Here is a 20114-nt window from a genome sequence, read left to right as displayed (position 1 = left end):
ATTATGAATTGTTCTCTTCTAATTATGTATCTACTTTTGTGAAGAATTTCAACATTTTTATAAATAATAATAATAATAATAATAATCCTTTCTACTGGAGGCACAAGGCTTCAAATTTAGGGGAAGGGATGAGTCAATTACATTGACCCCAGTGTTTTGCTGGTACTTGATTTATCAATACTGGAAAGATGAAAGGCAAAGTCGACCTCGGCGGAAGATGAACTCAGAATGTAGTGGCAGACGAAAGCATTTCGCCCAGCATGCTAATGATTCTGTCAACTCTCTGCCTAAATAATATCATCAAATTCTGGCACAAGGCCAGCAATTGAGAGGGGACCAGTTGATATCACTGATCTGAGTAATTGACTCATACTTTATTTAACTGAGCTCAAAATGATGAACAGCAAAGTTGGCCTCGGCTAGATTTGAACTCTCTGTGGTGTGTCACTATTGATAAGCATATTAGAAGGTTGCCAATATTCGTCTAGAAGAATTGGGTCAAGAATCAACAAGGGACAAGACAAATACTTGTAATCAGAATAAGAAAAAAATTTACATAGGGGCAGGCATAGCTGTGTGGTAAAATGCTTGCTTCCCAGCCACGTGGTTCCCGGTTCAGTCCCACTGCATGGCACCTTAGGCAAGTATCTTTCTACTAAAACCTTGTACTGACCAAAGCCTTATGAACGGATTTGGTAGACAGAAACTGAAAGAAGCCCACCGTGCGTGTGTGTGCATGCACATGCACGTGTGTTTATGTTTGTCCCCACCACCACTTAATAACCAGTGTTGGTGTGTCCCCATGACTTAGCAGCTCAGCAAAAACAGGCCAACAGAATGAATAACAGGCTTTAAGAAAAAAAAATAAGTAGCAGGGTCAATTCCTTTGACTGAAATTCTTCAAGATGGTGCCCCAGCATGGCCAGTTTAATGGCATACAAATATGAAAGATAAATAGAAGTAAAAATAGAAGCCCCTGTCTGTTAATAAAAGGAAAAAAAGTTACAGACCAGCTGAAAAAAAATGTATATATATTTATATAAACACAGAAAAAAGCAAGATTGATAAACAAATAAAAAGATGTTTTTTTTTTTTTTGATGTTAGAAGCAAACTAGCGTCAGTGCAAGCAAGCATGCAGAACAACTACAGCAATAGCTACAGGGATGAGGTAAATAAATAAACAAAAACAAAACAAATATTAACAAAAAAGAGTAAAAGAATGCAATCATGGATTTATTGGTAAAAAAAAAGGAAAGAAACAAAACGATTATTTTTTTCAATCACAAGCAACAAGGGACAAATAATATTTTTATACAGCCTCACACACACACACATATATATCAGGTCCATCATATATATATATATATATATATATATATTTGGTCATAGATATCTGTATGAACCTAAAAATACCTACGATCATTACTTTTCACAAACGACAGTAACTTTGTAACCGATGCCATGCTTTTACAAATTTCTTTCACCAAAAAGCGACAATGAAGTAAGAAGAAGCCGTCATCACATTCTTCATCCTCCCATCAGAATGTCTTCCTCGATTACCGTACGCAACATGGTCGGGTTATGATATTTCTCCATTGTTGTGACGAGTCCCTCACTGAATGGCTGTATTTTGGAACCAAACACTTGACCTCTCTGCCTAGCAGTCGTCCATACTGTGTGACCCCCCCCCCCCATGTTGTCACAAATTGCTCCAGTCCAACACTTTCTCAACGGACTCTATCAAGCAGTTACAAATTCTTCCCCAAAAAACTAAGATTAAAAAGTGAACATACCATCCATGTCTTGTTTTATGACTTGTACTTCATGTTAAACGAGATCTTGTCATTAGTCTTGGAGCAACATGGATTAATATATTATTACATAAGGACAAATGGTAATTTGTGAATGACAGTGGCATCGAATTCAAGTTAAAGTCACACTCTGATATTTATGTATTTCAGGTCTTCATAGTTGGTTTTCCTCAGAGGATGCAAATGTTTGCACACCTAAACAACCCATTTTTCGTACATATTGTACAACTGTTCAAGTTCGTAATTTTCTTCGTAGAAAATGGATTGTCGGATGAAGTTGTTTATGGTGCTGTCATCCATTGACTTCTGATTCTCAAGAAAGCTAAAGTATTTAATGCCATAAAGAACTTTACAACACTGTAATCACCCTGGTGGGATTTTCATTGAAAAATTGTTTTTCTGATTGGATTTGTTCGTGGAAACAAAGTTTATTTCTTGTAAAATCAGGCCAAAAATAAGAATCCCATTTTCAAACAAAAATATGGCTAAATCCACTTCCATTGATTTCTAAGATTTTCTTTTCAATGCACGGCAAACGCTGCTTCCTTTGATAAATTCTTTCATTACCAGTTTTGCATTTTTGATGCTGGATACTGTTACATTCCTAGTATTGTTGTCTTGAGCAAGTTTCGATGTCGCATCAGCAGAATTCAGAGGCTGCAGAGACTCGTTTTCTGTTTGATTGCTAATTAAAGTTTATCAACTGAGATCAAACAAGTCAATTGGGTAACCATATATAAACAAAATTCACTTTTAACCATAATTAAAACAAATGGCAGAACTACTACTACTATTATTATTCTTGCATTTTGGGTTATACACAATATAGCTAGTGAAATGTTCACAGGACACTGATTTGAGTAACACGAGTCTAACTGTGTGTATAATATGTGTGCATATATCTCTCTCTCTCTCTCTCTCTCTCATATATATATATATATACATACTCACATATATATGTGTGCGCACACATACACATCATCATCATCATTTAACATCCATTTTCCATGATACATACATATACATCATTTTAATAATATATGCTTTGCATGCATCAGCAAAGTCCAAGCGAGGTTTCATCCAGAATTCCTACTCATCTTCACAAGTCAGAGAAGCATGTCTTGCCTGTCCAATTCCCTTTTGGCTTGGTTTCCATGTCTGGACGCCCTTCTTAAAACCAACCACTTCACACAGTGTACTGGGTGCGTTTAAACATGGCACCAGCCTCAGTGAGTGACCTTGTGATTTATAAGACTAAAAAAGTCTTTACTACTTGCTTCCAGGATGTGTGACCGAATGGCTGAGACGGCAATATCAGAAGAACCAGAATAGGTAAGTGAAAGGAGCAAGAGTGTGGAGAGTAGAAAGAGCCTGACTCAAGGAAGGGGACAAAGACTGAGGGGACAGAAATAGAGACTGGTGACTGTATGAGAGTTAGATCATGGGTATTGGATACCTTATACAGGGGCCTGTGATGATGAAAGAAGGCGGCACTGAATACAGAATTGCATTGTTACACAAGAGGCACCATACTTAAAATAGGAATGCGAATACGTAAAAAGCATGAAGTCCACTCTGCTGAGTGGTTGCTGTTAGGAAGGACATCCAGCCATAGAAACTGTGCCAGAACAGACACAGAAGTCTGGTGCAGCCTTCTGCTTGGCCGACTCCTGCCAAAGCATCTAACTCATGCCAGCATGGAAAGTGTTAAATGATGATGATTACATATATGTGTCACACACACATACACATGTAGGCAATGTCACAATGTTGGGTTTTATTTTCTATCCAAAATAGTGGAGCATTTCTCATTGTTGCCATAATGTTACCACATAAGCATGATACGTGCCTTAAATTAACAGAAGCTCCAGCAATTCTTCTGGTTCTGATTAGTCCGTCTTTTGTTTCTTTTATATGCTCTGACAGTTGCTTCCGGAACTGTTCCACTCTTTCCGTTGAACCCTTTCAATTTTAAAGTTGATTTGATTTATTAACTTTTCATTTCCAGAAAAATCAACTCGTGTACCTGGATGACACGGTTCAAATGTATTGAGAGAAAAACGGGGCATAAGAGGAATCAGGTAGAAGTGTACAAGAAGGATGACTTTGCTTGAAGGGAGATGTGATGGGTATGAATGGGGACAGAGCTTTCAGAAAACATGGGGTGAAGTGGTGAAGGCTGATCTCAGGGCCATGAGCCACATGGGGATGACAAAGGACTGGGATGACTGGCAATATGTAGTTCTTCAGACAACTTGTCCCCCCTACCTCGTCAAAACCGAGATTCTGGAAGCATTGGGTGTGGGTGTCTTGCTATGAGAGAGAGAGAGAGAGTGACAGACAGAGGAATGAAACCTGAATGCTCAAAAGATAAGAAGCAAAGCTGTCAGTGAGATTTGAGCTCAAAACACAAAGAACTGGAAAAAGAAAACATCATGTAAAGCACTCCATCAGGTGTTCTAAAGATTCAATTGTGGAGTTTATAAATACCTGTTTACTGACTAAACTACAGGATGACAACCTAACTTTCTTAGACTTACTTACTTAACTCTATTTTCTGTTGGCAATTTTATAAATTTTAAATTTTAACATCAAATGTGTTGTTTTTATTTTCTTCAGGGTAATTAATCAGTTATTTAGCACAGCCATGCAGCTTAACCTGCACATATATATGTATATATATACATATATATATATATATATATATATAATATATATACACACACACACATATATATATGTATGGCCAATGCCAGAGCCGTCTGACTGGCTACTGTGCCAGTGGCATGTAAAAAGCACCCACTACACTCTCGGAGCGGTTGGCGTTAGGAAGGGCATCCAGCTGTAGAAACCTTGCCTGATCAGATTAGAGTCTGGAGCAGCCTCTTGGCTTGCCAGCCCTCAGTTAAACTGTCCAGCCCACGCCAGCATGGAAAGCAGACGTTAAACAATGATGATGATATATATACACACATACACATATATATATATATATATATATTATATATATATATATATATATAATATATATATATATATATATATATATAATATATATACACACACACACATATATATATGTATGGCCAATGCCAGAGCCGTCTGACTGGCTACTGTGCCAGTGGCATGTAAAAAGCACCCACTACACTCTCGGAGCGGTTGGCGTTAGGAAGGGCATCCAGCTGTAGAAACCTTGCCTGATCAGATTAGAGTCTGGAGCAGCCTCTTGGCTTGCCAGCCCTCAGTTAAACTGTCCAGCCCACGCCAGCATGGAAAGCAGACGTTAAACAATGATGATGATATATATACACACATACACATATATATATATAATATATATATATATATATATATATATAGAGAGAGAGAGAGAGGAGAGAGCAGGAAGGGAATCTGTATATATTATATACAAGGATCCCATCAAGGGGTCCATTTTACAATGAAAACCTTAGCAGTTAATTCATTCATAATTAGCTAAGTTAATTAACCTAAATGAAAACTGAGTCCTTCATGATGTTCAAATAACGTTTATCATAGCATTTTACTGCCTAATTTACTGTGGGTTGGACAGATCTGCTACACAAGATATCAGCAGTCATTCATCTTGTTTTTAATCCTTTTTCTGAGGATTGACCTTAATACTTCCAACAACATGGAGAACCTCTAACAACAGTAGACAATATCTCTTTCTTCAATATGTACGTATATCTATATCTATATATATATATAATGAATGGATGGATGGATGGATGGATTGAGAAATAGATGCAGAAAAAAAGTCTCCTGCTTAGCCAAATATAAAATGATATGCCTGCAGTCAAGAACTCTGGGCTCAGAATCATCATCCTCATCATTACCACCACCACCACTGCCCACATGGTTTTAACATTCACTTTTCCATCTTCACAGGGGTCAGATGGAATACATCAAAGATAGATTTCCTGTGGTCAAATGCCCTTCCTGTTGTCAATGGTCACCTGTTTCCTTGACCATTTGTGTAACGGTGACACTTATTTACAAGTCTCAAATGATACAAACAGAAAGAAACGAACATTCCCTAGCTTTTCTTCCAATCACATAGACACCTAAAATATTCCATCAATTCCACAGAAAATTGTCCTGTAACCATAATTCTCAAGGAGAATCAGAGTGACACAATACAAGGCTGTAGCTTCAAATTACAGTTATGATAATCCATCCAGCAGCCTTTGGACTGACCAAAGGCTGTGGTACAAGATGGCCACACAGTAGAGTCAAAGCCAGCCCATCATTACTGTAAAGCACACTTCATAATCATTTGGTAATGTTGTATCCATTCACCACAAATCAGGAAACAACCAACAAATAAACCAGCACATTCCTTAGATCTGCTAGAAATAGCAGCAGTCAAACCTTCATCAAATCACACCCAACTTTTAATGGTTAAAAAAAAAGAGACAATGGATGCCTGGGGCTAAACTACATCATAACGATACTCTATAATTGTAAAGTGCCCTATCAACAATACATGCAATGCTGAGCCAAAATCATTCCAGTTGTCTCCAGAAACCAAGCAAGTAACCATCAAAGAAATACTTCAGCCCTTCCTCAACCGACCAAAGACTTATGTGCCATTCAAACAAACAACCTGCATCACATCCAAAATTTGGATATCATTATCAGTTTCAAATACACCTCAGTACATTCCAGAGATATATGAAGTATAAAATTAATTAGTCACAGGTAGAATTCTTGTTTATTACTTTTTACACTTTTTCCCCCCATACCAGATGAAATTTTTTCATAAATTCTTTAAGTTCACATAACATAACTATATCACAATTTGAGTGGATGGAGAGAGAGAGAGAGATCTTTGTATTTTTCATTTTTATTCCTACCTTAACAGAATCTCACTAAAAATGTCAACAAATTCCCTACACTTTCTAAACTTATTTTGACTTTTGATAAATTGTGCACCCCTTTTCTATTTTGACATCAATCCCAGAACTCTTACAACAACAGCCACCACTGTTGTGCTCATCGCTCACATTTTGGCTGCATTTTATCTGAAAAATTGGATTTTTTGATACTGCCTATGGTAGGTATGTCAACCAGGGAACTTTGTTGGTCGAGTTGAAATTGTAATCCAGATAGTTTGACAGGTTTTAGGAACCAAGATGCAATAAAATCAATGGTGTGTGTGTGTGTGATTGCAATCAATAACCGATGAGTATGAGTGAAAAATGAGATGAAATAAGCAAACATAACTGCTTACATTGGATTGGAGCTTGGTGCAGCCTTCTGGCTTGCCAGCCCTCACTCAAACCGTCCAGCGCATGCTAGCATGGAAAGTGGACGTTAAACAACGATGATGATGATGATGATGATGACAAACTGAATTGCCCCGGAGCAGAGCACAAAGTTGCATGAAGTAAGTTTGAACTCAGCACATCCATTGAACACATTATAAATATTTATTGCAATAATGTTAGCAACATTATTAATGAGTCAGTGTTTGTGAGCAATTGAGAACAGTCGACCAAATCAGCTTGAGTACATGACTGGTGCCTATTTTACTGACCCTGGGAAAAGTGAGAGGCAGATGTGAGTTCAGTGAGATTTGAACCAAGTTTGTCAAGATTCGAAGAATTCACAAAGATGAACTCTCCCCACGGATTTAAAAGATATTGCAGTTGAAATATACTGGCACTCCATCGGTTCCAGTCGATCCGATCAGTGTAACAGGTTGCTCGTGAAATTAATCTGCAAGTGGCTGAGTACTCCTCAGATACATGTACCTTTAATGTAGTTGTCAGGGAGATTCAGCAAGAATGTGACAAGGTTTGCCTTTGAAATACAGCTGAGTGGATTGGAGCACTAAAGTGAAATAAAGTGTCTTGCTCAAGGACACAGTGCACTGCCAGGAATCAAAGCCACTACACAACACACATTACCACAGCAATTGAAATCCATTTGCTTTTATTCCGTAAGAAGCTTTAAAAGCATGGATGTTGGTGCAGAGCATCCTGATAAGTGTCCAAAAGAGGAGGAGTTTGTACAAAGAAGAAATCAGTTTAAGTGTCGTTTTATAATTAATGAAAAGTTAATTAACCCTTTTAGCATTCTATCAAATCTAACGTTTACCTTGTTTTGAATTAATCATGCGTTACCTCATAGCTTTGACATTTCAATAGTAGAATTGTCTATTTTAGAATGGCATTGAAGGGTGGGTGTGAGAGGCCAGATCTGACCAGTTTCAACATAAAACAGGAAGAATCTTTGGGTTGGGCATGGCCAGTTTCAATGCTAAAGAGTTAAATTTGGTAAAGAGCTGAGGTGGTGTTATCCGCCTTGTGTCATTGTGTCTTCTGTGTCAATGAAGGCACATTTTGGGATAAATCCTTTGTTTTTTTTTTTTAGTTTTATAGCTTTTATGGAATTATACAAGAATCACTGATGGACAATTTTGTCCTTTGGATTTAAAAAAATTTTTTTTATGAATGTTGAAATGAAAAGTTGGTTTTGTTGAGTGGGTGGTGTGTGGTTGAGGATAATGTCCACATGAATACCAAATATTGGTCACCAAGAGATAATTTTGTACCCCACCCTCACTAATGTTAATTTGGACTAGTTTAACAGGATTTGAACTCTCAATAAAGAGCTACAACACTAAGTAGCACTTGCCATTCAGTTTAACCATCTTTCGTTACTGCTTTTGTAATCATTATTTTGCAAAGCTTAATCCGTGTGTTTCTTCAAGGAGATTAAACAAGGAACAGAGGAGACGTTTAGATTTCATAAAGTATCCATCAAGAAGACCTACGACCATCGTGACGACATTGTTACTGGATCCTAGAATAATATTGATTTCTAAGAAAGTCGCAAAGTGAGAAACAGAGACCAGTTCATTCAATCCACCCAGGTATTTGCTGGTGCTTCTTCATTCCACCCATCCTTTGAAGGATAAAAGGTAGGCTCAATCTCTGGACAAATAGGCTTTTCATCTAAATACAGGGCATTTTGTTTGACACTAATCAATTCTACCAATCTACCATCCTTTGCCAAAAAGCAATAATCAATTAATGTTACTAATTACTGTTACAATAATTAATTAATATTCAAATCAAACAAAATATTAAATTAATAAAAAATAGAAATCAATTAAATTAAATGGAAAAAAACTTTAATAATTTATACATAAAGCTCAGTCAAAAGTAGATTAAACTGGCTTTCGAATAAAAAAAAACTTTTAAATCTGATTTTTTTTTTTTATTTCAATTCATTTTTCACAAAAAATAATGACATTTTCTTACTTTTTTTAAAGTTCTCACTCAAAAACTATTTTGACAGGCACATTCACATTAGCATGCAAGAAACACAGATGTAGGTTTATAGCAGACTAGCTACAAAAGCATATCATTCTCAATATGAGAATGTGAAGCAAACAATCATTCCAACAACAACAATAACAACAACAACATGTGGGAGTGGGGAGGTGTTGTCATATTACTGCTGCTTCACTCCACTTTACTGTTGGGTGAGATGGATATATATGATATGATATGCAAATCTCCACCAGGGTAGGGCAGGTATAAATATATTTATATAACTTTTTACAGGTCAAGAACTTATTCCTTGGCATCTGCCCCACCCATAAAACTTCACAAAGCTAGATATCAAGTTATGGAATGGACAGAATGAACAGTCTCTCTCTCACAGATGGAATGAAATAAACTAAAATAGATTTGAAACCACAAAAGTGAGATGGCGGGGCAGTCTAAATACCACATCACTTCTACTGAGATCTCTATTAAAACGAAAAAAAAAAAGGGTAACTGTTCTATCTAGGAATGAAAAGTATTTTGAATTGAAAATTTAATTAAACCATACCACTTACTAATAATATTAATTTTAGCACAAGACCCAAATCTTGGGAGATGGTGGGGAATAGGTTGGTCGTTTACTTTGACCCCTTGCCCAAATGGTATTTATCAACAACGACAATGAAAGGCAAAGTCGACCTCAGCAGCATTTCAACTCGGAATGTAAAGACAGACAAAATATGGCTATGCAGCTTGTCCAGCACACTGGTCATTCTGCCGGCTCAAGGTCAAAACTCATTATTTACAGTTAAGCTCATATTTCATCATTGTCTGAAAATCAAGATGTTATCAAATGAAAACATCTGGATTTGAAAAATAAGTGTCTTAATTTCATTAAATCTATTATTTCTTGCTCCTTATCATTTATCCCTTGACATATTCAAGCCAATGAGGACATTCACGTAGTCACTTGACCTGCTAGAAATAGTAACTAAACCTCTCTCATATCCTATCATCTTAAAAAAAAAAAAAGGTTGGAATGTACATGGTTTGAATTCCCTTTCACCCCAGGTCTGTTCGATTAGAACCGACCTGCAGTTGAACCATTAAATATGGACAATGCTTTTTCTGTCGATGCAAATCACTTCATCTACCTCATAAAACAAAGGTGGCAGAAGTAGTCCCAGCTGGAGCATGGAACCAAACAAAATAACATCAGTTGCGGACAGGATTTTAAAGTTCACCAGCGATTCTTCTATTTTAGCCACACAGACAGAACTAAAAGACTTCCTAGAATCTCTTAGGATTTAGTTTTCTAAAACCACAGAACAGAAAATTTTTTTTTAATCATGAGGAAAGAAGAGAACTTTGACACTCTACACCCTGGCACCTCCCCCTCCATAGAAAATTAAAATCTGCTTTCATATATTCTATATCACCAGCCTATGATGGTCGAAACATCGACTGAATAGGGACATTCATTGCTAACGCTCATGTCTGTATAAGCCAAGTGCCTACATCAGAAAGTGTGTGTGTGTATGATCAGCAGATGAGATACAGAGGAACATAAAGACACCATATGTGCTGAGCACTCCTTTCTTCTGCCCATTAAATACACACTGTATAAAATCCATAATTTCTAGTCTGACAAAATATATATTTTGGTTTTATCTACGACAAACCAGGAACTAAACAATAAAATACAGGAAGACCCGATTATAAATGGTAAAAAGGAAAAGAGGAAAATCACACACATACACGCACAGGTGTATATATATATATGTTGTATGTGTATTTATTTACTCTTTGGTGTATGTGATTGTGCACATCTAATATTGTATGTGGAATACAAATGTTAAATTTATGAATATATTTTGGAAAGAACCTGTTCAACACTTTACATTAGAACTCCATCTCAATTTTAACCATTCAATTATTGTGCACATGTGGGTCTACATGTATGCGTGTTTTGTTTGGCTCTCTATGTGAATGTGTGTGTATATAATGTGAGTTGCCTGAACATATCTCTATTATATGCATGTGTTTTCACAAATGCATGTATATATTTGTATGTATGTGTATGCGTATATGTAAGTCTGTGATATATATATATATATATTTGTGCATGCATATATATAAATTTGTGTGTGTGTGTATATATATATATATATTTAAATGTGTAAGCATGTTTGTACACACATGTTTATATAAATGTGTGTGTGTGTGTGATTTTTCTCTTCTTTTTCTTGTTACATATAAAGATAATTAACTCCTCTTAAGATTTTCTTCCTTAATCCCCAGTAATCCCAAAGTGAAATAAAATATATATTTTGCAGGACAAGCGATTATCAAATAAGTATTTTCAGTCGCTCTCAGACCTGTGTTTGAGAACTTTATTCTATGTGGCCAGAACTCGCTTCTTTCTGATACCGTCACCAGCTACGTACGTATATATATATATATATATATAATATATATATATATATATATATATTATATAAATATATATTCATATATCGAATGATTAATCAGACTATTGGATGTAGTTATACATTGCTTGTCACAGTGTGCTTTTGCATTGTTTCAACTTTCGAACGATGCCACTCAGCAGCTGTTAAGGTGACCTTCCCTGCTGATCGGAAGACTAGTTTGTGACAGGGCGACCCCCTTTACAGCTGAGTGGACTGGAGCAACAGGAAATGAAGTCATTTGCTCAAGAACACAACATGCCGTCCAGCCTGGGAATCAAACCCATGATATAATGATCTCGAGTGCAATACCTTAACCACAAGGCCAGGCACCGTCATAGATATATATACAAATTCCATAGCAACATGCATATTCCATGTGTATGGAAATTTGAGTGGGAGGCTGAAGAGTAAATAGGTGTAGTTGGAGAAATTACAAGATGAAATAGAGAAGAAGTCATATGTGAAGGAAGAATGAGAGATTTTGGTAGGAATAAATGAATTGGAATCAATCACACACACAAACATTCTACACATCTATACATAAATAATGAGAGATAAAGTGAGACACAATCAGCAAAGCTACGTTGAGAGAGAGAGAGAGAGGGGTGGAAATGAAATGTGAGGCAGTGAGAGTGAATGAGGGGGGATGGGATGAGGTGGAGTGCAGCAAGAGTAAGTATCACACCAACAAGTAGTTAACCTGGAAACAGGTTCAAACCTTTTTCCCATTTTCACGGTTCACAACAGAGACATTCTCATCCCCAGTAAGGTTTTCAAAATCCAATTTTGCTGGGTCGAGTCTAGGCCGCCGCCGCCGTCGTTTCTCAACTTCGGGCTGAAATATGGAGAGAGGAATTGAAGAAATACATCAGATCTTTCTCAAAGCAAAAATTAAATGTGACTAAATGATGCAAGCTAAGTGAAAACAAACTATCAAATAGATGCTGGTGGAGTGACCATTGAATAGAATGGTGATGAGAAGATGAAAGCGGAGCACTGCATCCTTCAAAACTTCCATGCTTCCTGAGATTCGCCAACACTACACTTGATTTTCTCCCCTCCATACACACACAAGCATGTATCTGACTCATACATTGTTCGCTTTCCAGACATTTCTACATTACTGCATGTACTTTATATGCACTTTCTGACAAGTTGTGGTGCACCTGAGCACTGTATACAATAATTTCATTATTATTATTATTAAAGATATGATTATATTCTGCTGACAACTTAATGATGCTGGGTTTTTTAATGTAATTTGTCAGAAGATTAAATTTAAATCATTTACTAAAGAAGCAGATCAAAACAGGTCATGGAAATGTTGCCTGAGGTTCACTGGCATTTTATCTGAAGAACAAGCTGGCCTCCGTGCCAATGGCACGTAAAAACATCATTTGAGCGCGATCGTTACCTACGTCGCCTTACTAGCACCTGTGCTGGTGGCACGTGTAAAAAACATTCGAGCGAGGTCGCTGCCAGTGTCGCTGGACGGGATCCTGTGCAGGTGGCACATGAAAAGCACCATTTGAGCAAGGCCGTTACCAGTACCACTTAACTGGCCTTCATGCTGGTGGCATGTAAAAGCACCCACTACACTCTCGGAGTGGTTGGCATTAGGAAGGGCATCCAGCTGTAGAAACTCTGCCAGATCAGATTCGAGTCTGGTGCAGCCGTCTGGTTTGCCAGACCTCAGTCAAATTGTCCAACCCATGCTAGCATGGAAAGCGGATGTTAAACGATGATGATGATGATTTAATACCAATAGGAAATGGGATTCTTAGAGGTTTTGGATAAAAAGCCCATTGGTATTATACTTCCACTGAGGTATGAAGTCGTTAGTGTCAAGGGTGGTGGACGTAGACAGAGATGAACAGAAGTGAGAGGACACAAATCATTGGTTCTTATAATTAGTTCTTAGTAGAACATGTCAGTTTTAACAGCTGCAATGAACAATTTAGATCAATGGTCCTCAAACAGGATCCACAAGGATCATGGCACATTGCAAGAATAGTTTGTTGCATTGCAGATTTTAAAAATACACTTGAAGGCTTGAGAAAATCTATATTCTACAAGTCTGGAAAGGAAGTGGGAAGTTCAAGTGGAGAAAGAATCAAGTTATTTGGTATTTATGATTTTGTTATGATTGACCTTCCCAGACCTGGGCCCCTGTGTCTAACTTTATCCTTCACTTGGGCTCCCCTCCCCACAAAGTTTAATATACAGCTCAAGAGTAACAATTGCAGGCAGACTAATGGACAGAATTTGTAGCCTCTTATTTTTCTACATATGTTTTGTTCATCATCACTTTACCAGGAATCTGGCAGAGATGATGTTTAACCGATTCCTGCTATAGTGGGAATACAACATGACAGGGTTAATAAAAAAAATGTAAACAATATTTACAATTATTCTGTGCTGGTGAAGGGAAATAACTCAGGAATCGCGATACACAGATATTGTTTTGAGCTGAGGGGGGGGGGGGGTGCTAGTTTCCCTTGTTCGAAAATATAAGGACACAGGTTGTGTCGTATAGCCAGCTGGAGACGAGGTCTCCTGGGGCTAAATTACAGCAACATTCAAACTAAACCAGGACTTCCATATTATGTTGGCAAATAATCTTTACTCAATATTTTCCAACATTCTTTTTCTAATTTTCAATTTTAAAACATTTTCTTCAAAAATTTTTATGTGAATTACCCAAATAATATGTTTTTTAATCTGATCTCCAGTGAGGGAGAGTAATTAGAATATCAGACAGAATGTTTCATATTAGTTCCAATTCCCTACATTCTGAGTACAAATTCCACCGAAACCAACTTTGTTTTATCTTTTGGGCTTGAGAAAAAAGTCACAATCCAATGTGATGGATGGATGGAACTACAAGAAGAATATCAGAGTGTCTTGCAGCATTTGGTCTCCCTTTTTTTAAATATTTTTTTAATCATGAGTTCAAACCCATCACTCAGTTTAACGCCATCATTTAGCAGTCCATCCTGCTGCAAGTATTCCAGTTTGTAGACATCGTTCTCCCTACCACCAGAGTCTGTAGCCTGTACTGGGCCCTAGAGACACTGCCTTCCCTCTTGACTGAAAGATTTACAAAAACAAAAAAGGGTGCAATGAGCTGATGCAATACAAAGATACAAAGAAATGTTTGTGGCAGACACGTCTAATCGATGCCGGCCATGAATCAGATGGATCTGCTGCCAATATTTCTTTGTCATTTTTGACTCAGAAGTTGACAGGTGAATCTATAGATATGATGGAACTCAAGACCAATGTAAGAAGAGCACACAAAGATTTAACACCAAAGATTTAACCCTTTCGTTACTGCATTTATTCTGAGATGCTCTGTGTTTCTTTCGATTAATTTTAAATATAACAAAAGAATTTAGTAAAATGACTTAGTGATCATTCAGCTAGTATTAGGAACATAAATTGTGACTAAGTTTTGGAGGAAGATTTTAATTCAGAACTTATGGAAAACAAGACATTTGTACTACAGAGTCAGAGCTGATTTCAGCCGGGTTGGTAACGAAAGGGTTCAAGAAAGAAGTGATAAAGTCTCTTAAGCTGTAAAGAAACCAGTCTATCACCCTACACAACCACCACAACACAAAATGCTAATATGGTAATTATTATAGACATTAAAACATTAATCAGCATACCTCCCAGTCTTCGTCTGAGAGACTAATAAAAGGCTTGTAGCCTGGATTTTGCTCCATCCATTCTCTAAAGTCTTTTTTCATCGGGGCTTCTTCCCCAGATATAATAATCCCATCTTTCTCATGTACCATGGTGATGCGCTCAGCTAAATGACATTATAAAAAAAAAAGAAAAAAGAAACAGGTGTTACACATCAATGATATAGAAGCACACGGTTTTCACATTAAATACAAATCAATTTTGGTATCTATCCTGTCAGTGTTTTCATTACTATGTGTGTATTCTTTTATTTGTTGCAGTCATTTAACTGTGACCATGTTGGAGCACTGCCTTTAGCCAAACAAATCAACCCCAGATTTTGTTCTTTGTAAGCCTAGTACTTATTCTATCCAACTCTTTTACCAAGGCGCTAAGTTACGGGGACATAAACACACCAACATTGGTTGTCAAGCAATGATGGTGAGAGGGACAAAAACAGACACACAAACACACAAATATATATATATATATATATATATATATACACACATGATGGGCTTCTTCCAGTTTCCATCTACCAAATTTACTCACAAGGCTTTAGTTGGTCCGTGGTTATAGTAGAAGACACTTGCCTAAGGTGCCATGCAGTGGGACTGAACCTGAGACCATGTGGTTGGTAAGCAAGCTACTTACCACACAGCCACTCCTGTTGTAACATCCACTTTACCATGCCTCTGTGGATTGGACAGTTTACTGGGTCTAATTTTCTATGGTTGGATGCCTCTCCTGTCATCAACACTTGCTTGTTTTCAAGCGAGGCAATATTTCACCATGGCCAGACAGGTGTTTGCAACTTCATAGAATATTGGAAATGAATGCACAGCAGATAAAAGTGATTCCTTAAGTAGTAGTAGTAGACGGTGACGACGACTATGACTACGACTACTACTAGAAGCAGCAGCAGCAGCAGTCTATCACAGGTAACTGCTTCTTATTGCCTCCCAGGATCTTAAATATTCCGACAGATAGTGAACTGTCTATCAGGGAGACAACAAGATACATAGATCAGGATATATATATAATATTACGAAATACATAGAACTGCTAAAAAGAAGTGCTCAGGTCGAACCCGAAACAAAAGATACGAATTGAGATATAAACTCAAATTGGGCAATCATACTCATACATTTATAAATTCGACTAAAAATGTGATATGTATCAATATATGTATACACATTTTAAGTCAAATTTATAAATGTATGATTGCTCAATTTGTGTGTGTGTGTGTATATATATATATATATATATATATATATATGTAGGTCCCGGGTTGAGTCGGGGTTAACCACAGTAAATAAGGTACTCAATACATAGCTGAGTAAATTAATTTATTTTATAGAAGGAGCTTCTACAGGACTAGAACTGTTTCATTCAAAACTATTCTTGTCACCTAGCTTCCTGATGATTTCTTTTGAATGAAACAGTTCTAGTCCTGTAGAAGCTCCTTCTATAAAATAAATATATATATATATATATATTTATAGACACACACACCCTTTGACTCTTGTTTGAATAATAGTTGGATGATCATTACATAACCTACTAAAAAAGTTGGCAAGTGCAAATAAATATTATTCTATATATCACAATTATTTCTGTGCATGTATATTTTACAAACACACAAACACGCATTCATGTACGAGGGTGAGTCAAAAAGTAATGCCATTTTGTTTAGGACAGGTATAATTACCAACACAGGAATATGTATCATACATCAGAATGAAGCTGGTCCTCAGTGGATCACATCCCTACTTCTCAACATAGTTTCCGATTTTCTCAATAGTAATGTTACACTTTTGAATTCTGTTGACTGTTCTTTGAGCCACTTCACTACAGCTTTCACTTCCTCATCACTGGAATAATTTAGTGCCTTCAGACTATCATCTCTTCGGCCTCATGAAAGAGAGTTTGAGAGGCAAACCTTATTCCAGTGACGAGGAAGTGAAACTGTTGTGAAGAAGTGGCTCAAAGAACAGTCAACAGAATTTTACAGGGCAGGAATACATGCTCTCATTCGAAGGGGGACCATTGTTATTGAGAGAAACAGAGACTATGTTGAGAAGTAGGGATGTGATCCACAGAGGACCAGCTTCATTTTGGTGTATGGTATGTGTTCTTGTGTTGGTAATTATACCTGTCCTAAACAAAATGGCATTACTTTTTGACTTACCCTCGTATATATATATATACACACATATATTTATAAAGTTTGTTGTGTGTGTAAATGTTACTCTATTGTAAAGTTCAGCTCTGATACCGGTCAATGAGAAAACTCGGTGAATGAAAGAGGAAAATGAACTTCTTTCTTACTTGGATTTTCATTATTCTGCAGTGACTGGAGCTTATCATTCATGATAGCCTCTAGAGTGTTCGCTATTTTCTCACTCTTACGTTTGCGACCCCTTTTCTTTTTCATGGTTGTCTGTTGAAGCTATGGAGTGAAAGAGAAAGAAAGAGATTAATATCAAGAGCAAGGGAGACAGGCCTTGCGATTAAAGGCAGACATAGTTGTGGGGTCAAGAAGTTGGCAGCATTATCAAGCAGTTGTGTCTTCCAGTTCGCAGAGTCTTCTACTGTAACCTCACATTCGCTGTTGTGTGAAAACCCATTGTGAGAGAGGGTGGAGGGAGAGGGGGGAGAGAGAGAGAGAGAGAGAGAGAAAGCGTGTATGTGTGTGCATAACTTAGATATGTTTCAGCCAAAGATTGGTCCAGGCCATGTCTAACTTAATAGCACCACCTGAAAGGATTAGCTAAATTCTTTTTAAGTCAAGTTTTGTGGTATCAAAGTCCATTCGAGTAGGGAGCTCTTGTTGTTCTCTATATGTGTGTGTATGAGTTCTACATAGATAAATAAATACGAGTTCTGTATGTGTGTATAGGGAGAGGAGTGGCCTGTTTTGCCTGTTCCAAGTTCAAGAACAGATCAAGGCCGTCAACGTCCCCATGGCCACCAGTCAATTGCTTTACTAGACAGAATTGTGTCTTGTTTCCCTCTGTCACAGTTCCCTAGTTTGCCAGCTCTGGTCAAACCATCCAACCCATGCCAGCAAGGACAACAGACGTTAAAATGATGATGAGAGAGGAGTGAGTGTATTGCATTGGGAGGATTTAAATTGTAGGGTTAGGGTCTGCTTGAAGAAGGAGAAAGTATCAATATGAGTAAATCTGGCAGAAACGTTAGCACGCCGGGCAAAACGCTTAGCAGTATTTCATCTGCCGTTCAGTTCTGAGTTCAAATTCTGCCAAGGTCAACTTTGCCTTTTATCCTTTCAGGGTCGATTAAATAAGTACCAGTTATGCAGTGGGGTCGATATAATCCACTTAATCCGTTTGTCTGTCCTTGTTTGTCCCCTCTAGGTTTAGCCCTCTGTGGGCAATAAAGAAATATGGGTAAAGGAGACAAAAATCAATGAAACTTATCAATCATGAAATCAATAATTTTATTTAAAAAAATAAAATTATCACTCACCAAACTTTGGTTTATAAATAATTCTTTTGCCATGGCCGCATCTTCTCCAAATTGGTTATACTGTGGCTGGTGGAGAATAAAAGGAATTGTTAAAAATCAATTAATCATTTCATAGCAAGCAACGTTAACCAAAATGAGATTTGTATATAATCACTTTATGAGGATTTGTACAACCATGTTGAACTTTTGTTTGTAAGTTTCGGTAAAACCAGAGCAAAGACAAAGAACCACAAAATTATGACCATACTTTTACTTAAGCATGCTTCTAGTGAAGTCTGAAGAGTCTCAACAGTGATGGTCACTAGCAGTTGTTTGCAACATACTTAAAATGAAAGAAATAGTTAAGTCTGTTGAACTTAAAAGCGAATGCAAGCACTACTGAGAATCTGTGCAGCTTTAACTTCCATATTCCTGCAAATGTGCTGCATCTTGACCTTGCGTCTGTCACTCAAATCCTTGGATCACAGATGAGAGGTCAAGATGGAGGAACACTGAGCTGTTGATGTGTTTTTCAATCTGCTTAAAGTAACAGCCAAATCTTCCTCAAATCACCTCCTACCTTTTTAAACAAAGAATACACATCAGATGATGTACTCCTAGAGACTCTTTGAAATGGTAGGAGAGTTATGGCTAGAATGCCTTACTCAGTCATAGTTTTACCTAGCGATGAATAACCCAAACATGATGCCGGATTAACACACAACATGGACAAAAACTTCTGCAAGAGACAGACATGGTGCAAGCAATAAAAATGGTAGATTGTGACAAACGATGTGGCGTTATGGTTCAGTTAATTTATTCATTGGTGGACAAGTCAAAACAGCTTTGTTTGTTTTAGACACCAGCAAAACTCTCAGAGAAACCAAAATAATACAAGAACATACCAAAGATGATGCCAGGTTCATTGGTTCCGTTAAACTGTCATTATCACTTGAAAAGGCACAGTGGTTCGTCTGGGGGAATGTAGGGAGTGAAGATGGTACTGATGCTGGCATTGGCACCGGAGGTAGTGAAGGAGCTGAAACAAGAAAGCAAATATGGAGGTTTAAACGAAATTTAAATTTTGGGTAAGAATTTGGAGGAACTGAGTAATTAGCCTAACGTTGCTTCCTGGCAATATTGCCACTGACACTGAAGTGGGGGGGGGGGAGCTGGCAGAACCGTTAACATGCTGGGCAAAATGCTTAGCAGCATTTCATCCGTCTTCACATTCTGAGTTCAAATTCTGACCAAGTAAACTTTGCCTTTCATCCTTTCGGGGACAATAAATAAATACCAGTTAAACCCGTGGGGGTTGATCTAACTGACTTACCCCCTCCTCCGAAATTGCTGGCTTTGTGCCAAATTTGAA

At 37.4% G+C, this 20114-nt stretch overlaps 1 protein-coding gene across 5 annotated transcripts in view; it reads right to left on the bottom strand.

Annotated features, from left to right (window-relative positions):
- Window positions 1-20114, bottom strand: part of LOC115221116 (chromodomain-helicase-DNA-binding protein 8) — a 158239-nt gene that overhangs the window by 13970 nt on the left and 124155 nt on the right. For all 5 annotated transcript variants that reach the window (XM_029791330.2, XM_036510432.1, XM_029791333.2 and 2 more), the window contains 5 exons: window positions 19648-19781; window positions 18764-18829; window positions 17603-17723; window positions 15256-15398; window positions 12303-12419 (listed from right to left, as the gene is read on the bottom strand). In XM_029791330.2, coding sequence (XP_029647190.1) covers window positions 12303-12419; window positions 15256-15398; window positions 17603-17723; window positions 18764-18829; window positions 19648-19781 — 581 coding nt within the window. The remainder of the gene's footprint in view (window positions 1-12302; window positions 12420-15255; window positions 15399-17602; window positions 17724-18763; window positions 18830-19647; window positions 19782-20114) is intronic.

The sequence above is a fragment of the Octopus sinensis genome, linkage group LG17, assembly GCF_006345805.1.
Source record: "Octopus sinensis linkage group LG17, ASM634580v1, whole genome shotgun sequence".
NCBI lineage: Eukaryota > Metazoa > Mollusca > Cephalopoda > Octopoda > Octopodidae > Octopus > Octopus sinensis.
This window is presented reverse-complemented; position numbering and strand designations above follow the sequence as displayed.